General features: G+C 33.7%; 1 protein-coding gene and 1 long non-coding RNA gene across 3 annotated transcripts; one reads left to right on the top strand and one right to left on the bottom strand.

Annotated features, from left to right (window-relative positions):
• Window positions 1-792: 792 nt before the first annotated feature.
• LOC110803336 (chorismate mutase 2) lies at window positions 793-8,462 on the top strand. Of its 2 annotated transcripts, XM_022008846.2 has the most exons (6): window positions 793-1,071; window positions 5,692-5,890; window positions 7,352-7,441; window positions 7,556-7,699; window positions 7,832-7,924; window positions 8,025-8,462. In XM_022008846.2, the coding sequence occupies exons 1-6, from the start codon at window positions 917-919 to the stop codon at window positions 8,253-8,255; spliced, it is 912 nt and encodes a 303-aa protein (XP_021864538.1). In that variant the 5' UTR covers window positions 793-916; the 3' UTR covers window positions 8,256-8,462. The 2 variants fall into 2 exon arrangements, with proteins under 2 accessions (XP_021864538.1, XP_021864537.1); XM_022008845.2 differs by lacking the exon at window positions 793-1,071 and having other exon boundaries at window positions 5,501-5,890.
• A 246-nt stretch (window positions 8,463-8,708) lies between these two features.
• Window positions 8,709-10,695, bottom strand: LOC130469283 (uncharacterized). Its single transcript, XR_008929733.1, has 3 exons — window positions 10,579-10,695; window positions 10,170-10,230; window positions 8,709-9,348 (listed from the first exon to the last, which is right to left on the bottom strand). It is a non-coding gene; the product is annotated as an uncharacterized lncRNA (long non-coding RNA).
• Window positions 10,696-11,417: the final 722 nt, after the last annotated feature.

The raw sequence follows: 11,417 nt of genomic DNA, 5'->3' as shown, positions 1-11,417 counted from the left end.
AAATGAAAATATTCTAACAATATTATATTATTTCTCACTCCACCCCTATTAACCCACCTACCATCTACTCCATACAAAAAATAATTAAAAATTCAACCCCTACTCTCCCCCAACCCCACCTCTTAACCCACCTCCCACTAACTACATTAAAATAATACCCCACTATCAACTACTACCTATTAAATTAAATAAGTCAATTCAAGTCCCTTAAACTCTGTGCCGGTCAAACCGGGTCGAGTATTCCGGGACGGAGGGAGTAGATAACAATCTAACATGCACAGCTTGTACAGTGAATAAATTTTTTGAAAGTAGTCACATTCTTTACTTAGTACATACTCCTACCAATCCCCTTTATTGGTTCACATTAATTTCAAGGTGGTCTACCATACTCGTATATTTTTCCTTTAGAGTAGTTTTTATATCAAATCAAATTAAATTTTGCTATCTAGCTTTTCAAAACATAAATAATCAACCACTATGTCATAACTCTTTTTTATGTGATAATTTTTTTTTTTTTTTACATACAATATGTCATTGATTTTAAAATCTTCTATTTTTCATATTCATAATATATCCAAAAAAAAAAAGCTATGAAATCGGATCTCCTTTATCTATATATACAATAATCCCACGTTTTGACAAATTTAGAATATGGTATCAAAAGTGACTTAGTTAGCCGTATGTTTGAACATTGACATTTTACATAATATGTTTGACCATTTTAATTAGTGACAAAGAGTTGACCTTTTCTTATATAATTAAGATGTTGATCAATCATGTTATATAAGAAGCAGCTAGCAAAGAAGGCCATACAAAATCAATCCCCAATCTTCTCATCTATCTATCCCTCCTTTTCTTCTTCTTCTTCTTCTTCTTCTCTCTCTATCTTTCTCTCTAATCATATATAGCTTCAACAATGTCATGGCGTGGCGTCGAAAATGGAGCAATTATCTCAATATTAATGGTGTTATTTGTATTAATTAGATCAGGATATGCTCGTCAACTTCCTTCCCGTGAAGCTCCAAGATTGCTTGCTACCGTCAATAATAATGGCTCCTTCCATTGTCCAAAGTATGTTTATTATTATTTCTTTATTTTATTTATCTTATTATGTTTTGTTATTTTATTTTCATATCCCCACGTAATTACAATAATCCTCATTTCTTAACCTATAATTTTGACACTATCTCATGCATCATCCCATTTTTCAAGGTTAATCTTGTTTTTAGGGAGGTGGAGGTTAATAAACTAATTGGTGCTTAAACTAGTAATACGAGTCATATATGATATATGACATTTTTTTTAATAAATACGTAGTAAAATAAAGATAGTAAATAACTACTCCGTTTCTTGTTGGAGCTCGACATTGAATTTTGTAGGGCATATATGTAATATGTGAGAGTTTTGAGACGTCTGGTTTTAGCTTCAAATTTAAATTAATTGAATATTTAGATGAATATAGTATTAAGGATAATATATCAGGGAGATATAATCTACTTGATCGTAGTAAGTGATTAATTATAATCAAACACAATCCTTTATATTTGTATAAATATTATCACAGGGTATATTCACTACAAATATTTGTATCTTTTATGACAACCTTATAACGACGGGTAAAAATCCCGTTGTAAAAGGGATTTTAACGGGGATAACAACCCAACGGGAACAACCGTCGCAAATGTTTTTTATGACGGGTTAACGACGGGATTTTCCATTAACAACGGCCCCCTTTTATGACGGGTTCGCGACGGAAAATCCCGTCGTTAATCAACAATTATTGACCTTTAGCGACGGGATTTTCCGTCGTTAATAGTATAATTTCTTATAGTGATTTTTATTTAGGAAATTATTGACTTTGTAATATTCTTAGACTTTTATAAATACTCAACATTAACGTTAATGCAATCAAACTTTATCATAACTCTATCCAGTTAGCTGGGAAAGTAAGAGAATTAGACCTTCAAATTTGTACTCGTAATTAACCTTAATTGTATGCTACGTATGTCTTACCATACCTTAGGCAATCTACGTATCTTTGAGATAAATCGATCATTTCTCGTGGCATAATATGATTTTGATTTTTACCCATATTAATTGATCGTTAAGGGTGGTAGGCCAAAATATATTGCTAACCCTAATTTAATTTTGAAGCTTTTATAGATCAACTCTTAATTGTATCTTTTATTAATATATATATTATTATTATTTAGCATTATAGCGGCAAGTGTAAGTTTAAGCAAATTTAGCCAATGTAAATATAAATTTGGAAGTTTAATTTGTTGCATAATTCTTGTTTCGTGTTAGGCAATATGATAATTTGTAGGTAGACCTGTCAAACGGGTCGGTCGGGTCGGGTTGTAAAAAAAATTATTTTCGGGTTCGGGTTGAATCGGGTCGGTCACTTTCGGGTTCGGGTTTACAAATGCTTGTTCAAGACCCAAAACTTTCGGGTTCGGGTCGACCCAACGGGTTGAGAGATTTCAAAACGCGCATTATATTTTCATTAATTTAGGTGATAAATATACATATGAGCAGAAATTAACAAATTTTCCTACACAAGTTTATATTTAGTCAAATTCAAATATAAAATGACGTATAATTCAATTTAAAATCATACTACACACAATAATAGTAAAAAAAACGTGTTTATTATGCTTAAATTTTCTCATAATCTCATGTTTTAGTATAAATACAATGATTTTCAATCGGTCGGGTCCAAAATGGGTTCGGTCGGGTTTTGACCCATTACTTTTCGTGTTGCTCGGGTTCGGATAAAATCGGGTTACGGGTCACAAAATCTTGTACAGGACCCAGTATTTTCGGGTCAGGTCGATTTTTAACAGGTCTATTTGTAGGTGTTCTATTGAATTTTCGCAGTTGCATTGTTGTGAATTGAATGATACACATGGTCATCAAATAATTGTGATTTGTGAATCATATGTTACATTTGTGCACTAGTACATACTTATAGCGTTCATGTGGTTGTTGATGTCCGTATTCGTTCTCTAATAATAATTGTCCAAAGTGGAAGGAGGGGTGGACATTTTATGTCCGACATGAAGTACGAACTTTACATAAATCAACCCAGCTTGGATTATCGGATAAGTTTTGTGTTTTGCAAGTTTGGTTGGGGGGAAGAGTAGGCTTTGAACTCTCAAATTCTTGAGATGTAATCAATATTTTTTTATGATGATTACTTAGTTTCTTAGAATGGAAATATACATAGATTTTTTCTATTAATTATTTTATTTAAATAAATTTGACACGTTAATAAAGGCTCAATAGGAATTTCAAAAGGGAATATCAAATGTTCAATAGAATAGAGATAGATAATAAGTAATTGATCTTTTGTGATCTTGCATGAATATGAAAGAGCTATAGTTGCATAATTAATGAACATTTTATGCACGATCGCATGCTATATTTTAGGCTCTAATTTAGCTAAAAAAAACATACACAACTCATATTCTATCACCTTTTATACAGTCTATAAATTATATAGGACAATTATTTTTGCGACAAATTAAAAGGAATTTGGTACAAGAAAAGGAATAGGGATTAGTGAGCTATCTTGAGGAGAATAATGAGAAAACCATCTTCGATGATCAAGTAAGTGTGTATTAGAGTTAGAGGTTTAGAGAGACAGTGTTGGTTGTGTATCTAGATAATTGTGAGTGAATAAAGTATTGCTATATATGATTTTTTTGCGTCTATAGAGGTGTGGTAAGAATGGACCGTATTAGACGTTTTTTGGTATATCGGACCCAACCCAGCACGATCCGACAGGGACGAGGAGTTGTGGGCCGTGGGCTGAGACTGGATTGTTACTTGTTTAGGAAAGCACATCAAGGCACGACCCAACCCGGCACGAGAAATAATGCAAAATTTAGTAACATTAGGCTTAGGCACGATATCACGTGGGTCTGGCCTCTGAGCCACATTTTTTAAATTTACAAACAGACCCGCGCTACCCTTTACAAGTGAGTCGGGCTTGATGTGAGCCAGACTCTTTTAGTCCCATGACCAACAGGCCCAGACAGAAACCCGGCTCGACCCGACCCACAAGTATCATTAAACACATTGGGTTGGGTGGCTACTTAAGTATTGTGGGGCGATGATTTTGTTTTGTGGGGAAAGTAATGGAGAAATAAAAAAGGACAAATAAAAATGCCAAGAAATTTCGTGGGTTTGGATGATGTTTGTCCAAGTCGACGTCTAGAGTTCTAGACCTAAGTTGAAAATGTCGCGTTTGGCCCACTTCAGGCCTCTTCGTGACTTTGTGACCCTTAGCTTGTACTCCAGAGAACTGCAACTTGCGTATTATTGCAACTTTGGAACTTTCTTAAGAGCCTACACTCGACTCAAACTCTCAAATGCCATACTTCCTCCGTCTTTTAATACTCGCAACGTTTGGACTTTTGCCACTATTCATATAATCTACTTTGACTATTCGTAGTGTTTTTTATATAAGATAAAACATAGTCATGTGGGATCTTGTTAGATTCGTCTCAATGTGTATTTTCAAAATATCAATTTTTTATAATTTTTACATAAAGAGAATTTAAGATATAAATGATCAAAGTTGTGCATCGGCATGCGTGAAACTAACAAACGTTGCGAGTATTAAAAGACGGATGAAGTAATAATTAAGTATATATATCAAACCGTTAAAGCATTTTATACGATTGAGAGAAACACATCAATAACGGATATGTTTTTTTATGCTACGTTAAACTATAAGCAGCAACGAGTACTTTTAATAGCGTCATAAACTAAGATTTGATATTTTTATGCGAAATAGAGTTGGCATTTTCAACCTGACATGATTATAATATTTTGCAATTATCCTACTTTTTATACATTTAGTGAACCACACTTCAAATCAATAGAAAACTAACAAGCTTACACCAATCCTTTACCTGTTTTGCCTGCCTATCTAAAACTTTGTCATGTAGGCTATGTATGACTAATAATTTTCTATCAAAATATTTAAGGTTTTTATCACACATTTTCACTTAAATTTTCAATAATAAAACCCCGTAAAAATAACTCATACTCCGTAAATGATAGATTGATAAAAATGATTATTAAAAAAAATCCATATTGAAGAACCAGAACCGACTCAACCTACCCGTTTGAGAGCTCAACCAACCATGCTTACTTAAGACCTTATATATTCCAACATTGGTTACAAGGCAAGATTAGAGGAACTAAAACAAAGGTAAATCCTTAAATTTAAGCAACTTTTTTTTTTATAATTCCTAATATAAGTAACTAAACAAGCACATACTCCGTAACAAACTAATAATCAAATTTCTGCTCCACAATTTATAATTTATATTGTCCTTATATAATTATATGCTCATTTGCACCCACCAAGACATGGTAAGCAAGTTAAGACAGACCGTGTCCACTACGCTTTACAATTGATTCGTTTGCAATCCACAACCATACAAAATTTACAAATCATAAATCAACCCCCGTAAGTAAGTGCGCACCTTTAGACATTAGTCCTAAATATATGCCTTCTTTTGTACATCTATATATTCTCTCTCCTCTTCCTCTATTTTTAACCAAACATTTTATAAAACTCCCAACATTAAATCCTCTGTTTTCCCCCCTTAATCTGCATAATTTTCATCCTAATTACAATTATTTGCATTCTAAATTTGTTATCAAAATGGGCAGCGACGGAAATGATAGTCTATCATTGGACTCAATTAGGAAGACTTTAATTGGGCTTGAAGATACCATCGTTTACAGCTTGATTGAAAGGTCCAAACTACCCCTCAATTCCCTTGCTTATCAGTCTTCTCCTTTTCCTGGGGGGTTTCATGGCTCCTTGATGGAGTTTCTTGTTAAGGGTACTGAATCTGTTCAAGCCCAGGTTAGTTTTTTTTTTTATTTCTTCTTGTTTTAATTCTCTCTTTTTTTGTTTTGTAAGTTTTCGAGTTAATAGTAGTCACGTTGATAGCGTAGTTTTAACGTGACAACTAAATCCGGACATAGTTATCGATGGATTTGTTAGGAATTCTTCCTGGGTTTTTGTTGAGCTTAGGAGAAAGTGATTATGGTGGGACCTACATTGGATAATGATCAAGCAACGGTTTAATTGTATTTTAATTCAAAAGTGATTATGGTTTTTAGCAATGGAACAAATCTTTGTCTTTGTTTATGCGTATTGCCATGAACTTTGTGGGGGGAAAAAAGTGGGTTTTCACATGCCTTTTTATTTCGTTTTGGAAAGGAAATAAGACGGACAACCTAATAACCGTTTAGGATGTTAACATGTGTTTTTATAGAATTTGTATTATTGATCATCATTAGTGCAAGTAATGCTTATGTATATAGATTGATTAGTTTATGTAGAAATGGTAATTTGGTTTATTAGGCTCATGTCATGAAATGCATATGCATGCTTGTAAAGGTTTGGACTATTTTAGGCTCCTTAGCTTCGACTTACCTCCTCTACGATGCTTTAGTGGTCGGGTCGTGGGTGGGCGAGGATTTCACCTTTTTGAAATCAGTCATTGACATAATAAGTTTTAGAAAGACTTTGTAGTTTGACCAAATTGTACAGAACAATAGAACATTCCTGATTACTTGATTAGTAGCTGGTTTTGGTAGGTGGAGAAAGAAGCAACTACCAAACAACAATTAGGAAAATAATTTACTAATTTAATTATGTGCTGGGATAGCCCAATTGTAATGCCACAATTTATGCTACTCCATCATCTTGTACGCAATCGAGATAACTTTTAACAAATTTTGATTACTTTTATATTATAAGAAAAACATTCCATTGATAAACATTTTAATGGGTTAGTTGATTACTTTTGTACATTATTAGTGATTTTAAAAGAATATTTTTTATTAAAATAAAAAACTGATCACTAAAAATAGATAATGTTTCCACATGTCAAGTTAACATTTAAACATTTTGATTTTACTTTTACTTTGATATAAAATGTTTATTGTACACCACCTTTAAATAAGACTTTGTGTTTACAACTAAGCTATAGTTACCAATTGAAGTTGGCATGAGTGTTTAAGGGTCTCTTGCTCCGTAACCAAGGTCACGGGTTCGAGTCTTAGATATGGAAAAAACTTTAAGTGGGAGGGATACTGCCCATCGAGATATCCATTCAAACTCCCGAGAGAGATTAGTCCACTCGCCCAAGACGGTGGGAACTCCTCGTAGTAAAAAAAAAATTAAAAAAAAAGAAAACGAAGCTTTAGTTGGAACAATGTAGCATGGTAATCGATGAAATATTTGCTTCCTGTTCTGTTATATTCAACCATTTCTTTATGGAGTCTTCTTAAGAACGTATATTGCTATGTGTTTCAGGGTGGAAGATATCAAAGTCCTGAAGAAGTTCCATTCTTCCCTGATAATTTACCACCTCCATTCGTACACCGCCCTGTAAATTGTTGGCAGGTAATTTACCTTTACATTTTCCTAGGAAACTTACTTGTATTTCTCCCCAAATCCTTACTGAAAATTTAGAAGACTCATTGGGTTTTATGATTGCTGCATTGTGTGTATTTGCAGGGTTTGCCTCCTGCTGCTGCATCTGTGAATGTAAGTAAGAACATTTGGGACTTCTATGTTAACCAATTTCTACCTCTACTGGCTGCTAAGGGTGATGATGGAAATTACGCGTTAAGTGTAGCTTCTGATCTTGCTTGCTTACAGGTTCGTAAGTCTTTTCACATCAAAAAAAAAAAAAACAAATTTCTGAACAACTTATTTTAGTTCTAAATTGAACTTTGAATTAGAACTTGGTTGATAAATGATAAGGGATTGATTGAAGATATTATCTTTCAGGTGATATCAAGGAGAATACATTTCGGTAAGTATGTTGCTGAAGTAAAGTTCAGAAACGAAACTGAAGCATATACTGCTGCAATTCGCGCAAAGGTTGGTTTTTTTTATCTGATTCTGATCAAGTATATATTGTATAGTTTGGATCAAGTTCGTTTTCTCTAACTTAATTGTACTCCTAACTTGTGAAATTCAGGACAAAAATACTCTGATGAACCTATTGACAGATAGTAAAGTGGAAGCCATGGTGATGCAAAGAGTTGCGAAGAAAGCCACAGTTTTCGGACAGGAAGTTACCCTGAATGCAACTAGCAATAGCAACAACTACAAGGTTGATCCTTCGTTGGTGTCTCGTCTTTACAATGAATGGGTGATTCCTTTGACGAAAGATATTGAAGTTGAATACCTTCTCCGGCGTCTAGATTGATCTGATTTTCGAGTCTGTATTTTAGCTTCATGCAACTCAGAATGCATGATTCACTTGTACTGATGAAAGTTTAACACTCTCAAAAGCAATCTTTCATTTGTTATTAGATTCATAAAGGATGTGTCTTCATTGAATTAGTATATAAATATAAATGCTCGTATATAGATTGTTCTATCTTTGAAAATTAATGCTAGATGTTTTCCTGCACGCTTCCAATCTACACCATTATTAATTGCCATTTTAAAACAAATAAATAGCTAGCTCACTTGGGGCATAAGAACAAAACAAGTGTAGTTCATATGCATAATAAATGGCACATTTGTTAATAAACCCCCCAAATATTCACGAATAAATGTCAAACTCCCCAATAATACAACAAATCAAACTTCAAGAACTAAAAGTTTCGACTTGTTTAAGTTAAATCTATCACAATCGTATCTAATAAGCTATGCGGAAACCTAATTGGTATGAATTGATTACCAAGTCGAAAATTCTCCAAATTCAAAACCCCAACTTTTTATCGAACAATATCTCCAAAAAATCAAATTTGTCTTTCCTTAAACACTTTACAGTTTAAAGTACTAAACTCGCCCAAATTACAATATCTCAAGTTCTTAACTACACAATGTCAATGTTAATTAATATGCATCAGTTCAGTAGCAGTCGATTGATGATTGACTCACTTGCTCAAAGTTAATTTTGAGGTTTCTTAATTTCTTCCAGTTTCAGAGACTCGGATTATCAGGTTTAATTCTTTGACTTAGGGAGTGATAGTGTTGGTTGATTGTTAAAGTAGGTGATTGTAACACCCCGACCTCTAAATCACTTATTAAAGCATACTTAGCAGCGGAATTAACCTAATTTGGTCGGGACATTACTGCCGTAACTCCCTTTTGGGAATTACAAGGAAACCATCTATCATAAGCTATTAAATTCCAAAATTAACATAATAATCCTTTTTGTTTCCTTAATAAAAGTACGTAACTTAATCAAGAATCTGTACTTAAACTTGTTACAACTTAACATTAACTTAGGTGAACTTTGTAATAGTGAAATCCTCGCCACTACTCGTTTCCGTGGTCCCCAACAGTACCTAAAACGGGAAACAAAACGGTGAGCCGAAGACTCGGTAACGAGTTACCCTAGCATTGTAACATCATTTCAATTCATTTTATTTAACAACACAGGGAGAATAGAATATAGTAAAACATTTAATAAATCATCATTTCAAAAGCATCATTTCGAAATATCATTTCAGTAATATCATTTCAGGAATATCATTTCATTAATCCTTTTTCCTTTTAACAGTATAATTCTGGTCGTCAGGACTTTACAGGAAAACATGGTAGGACGTCTCCTACAAACAGGGGAAGCCAGTGCTTCATAACAGGGGGAGCCAGTGCTCCATAACAGGGGAAGCCAGTGCTTCATTTCAGGGGGAACCTTGGTTCCATATCAGGGGAAGCCAATGCTTCTTATCAGGGGGAACCTTGGTTCGATATCAGGGGAAGCCAGTGCTTCTTATCAGGGGGAACCTTGGTTCCATATCAAGGGAAACCAGTGCTTCTTATCAGGGGGAGCCTGGGCTCCATATCAGGGGAACTTGACCAGTTCTTACACTTTCATTTATCATGTTTACATTTCTTTTAGTTAAACATTAATCAGGAAAAACTCAATCATTCAGGGTGGTTCAATAAACCATTAAATCTCGTTATTTCATAAAATCATTTCTTTCAGGAATAATAATTCATTAAATCAATACTTTGCATAAAGCTGCATTATCGTAAAACAATTCAATCAAATCATACTTGTAATCCCGCAATTCATAAAACATCATTATAAAACATCAATCATTCATAACATCATTCATAAATACATTTCGAAGGGAATGCGGGTACTAGCAATAACCGTTACCTCAACCGTAGTTTATATGTTCCTGTTCGATGGGTCGTTCTTCCTGAGCTCCACGTCCGATCTTTTTGAATATTAAATCATTGAATTAGTTATTAAAATGATAATAAGCAAAAATCGATATTTTATAAATAATAAATTCATAGATAGTGAATTTTGAAATAATGAATTTAATATAATTTTTATAATTTATTGGAAATATTATTAAACGAAATTTCAATCAACATTTCATAAATCGATTTACAAGAATATTATTTAATTTCATTAATGAAAATATTATTATTTACACCAAAATTTCAGTCAAAAATGTAAATCTGAAATTATCATTTAAATTTAGATGATTAAAATAAATAATAATTGATTTTTATGAAATATTAACATAAGGGTTTAAATAAAGGAATAGGGCTCTTACTTTGGGATATTGGGCCAAAACAAAGAGGTTGGGCTTAATTTCATAAATAAAGAACAAAGTTCCAAATCACTGGAGTCTGGAACTCGTCCCCTTTTTTTTTTAAAGTTGGGTACGAAGTGAAGGAAATAATGCCCTTGGTCCAAGTATGCATTCTATGTTAAGTCTAATAAATGCGGTTCAGTATTAATTAACAAGTTAATAATTCAGTGAGATCAAGTGAGCTGAATGCCTAGCTAGAGGCCGCTTCAGTTCAAGTGGAATTAATGATATTAATCCACAGCTTACTCTTGACTGAACACGTAGGGTCACACAAATAGTACGTAAACGGATCAAGTATTTAATGGCATTAAATACTCCATCTATGAATATTCGGAACCAACGGATCTTGGTTTCAGTGGGAGCTAAGATCGTCACAGGCAAGAAATGAATACTCCGGAAACGATGATATTGCCGGAAACGGAAATATGGATCGTATCGGAAATATAAATATTATCCAAGTCGTAGATGTTGCCGGAAACGGAAATATGGTACGTATCGGAAAATATTATCGGAAATGGAAATATTGCCAGAATCGGAAATATTGCCGGAAACGGAAATATTGTCAGAATCGGAAATATTACCAGAATCGGAAAATAATTCCGGAAACGGAAATATTAAATATTTGTTCGAAACGGAAATTAATTCCGGAATCGGAAATATTAAATATTGTTCGTATCGGAAATGAATTCCGGAATCGGAAAATTTAATCGGAAGCGCATCGTACGAATAAGCATCGGACGAGGCCTGCCGGACGAGGCCCAGCACGAAGCCAGGCCATCGCCCAGCAAGCCAAGCGCGCC

This window comes from Spinacia oleracea, chromosome 1, assembly GCF_020520425.1.
Source record: "Spinacia oleracea cultivar Varoflay chromosome 1, BTI_SOV_V1, whole genome shotgun sequence".
Lineage (NCBI taxonomy): Eukaryota > Viridiplantae > Streptophyta > Magnoliopsida > Caryophyllales > Amaranthaceae > Spinacia > Spinacia oleracea.
The sequence above is the reverse complement of the archived record's forward strand: the minus strand, read 5'-3'. Positions and strand labels throughout refer to the sequence as shown.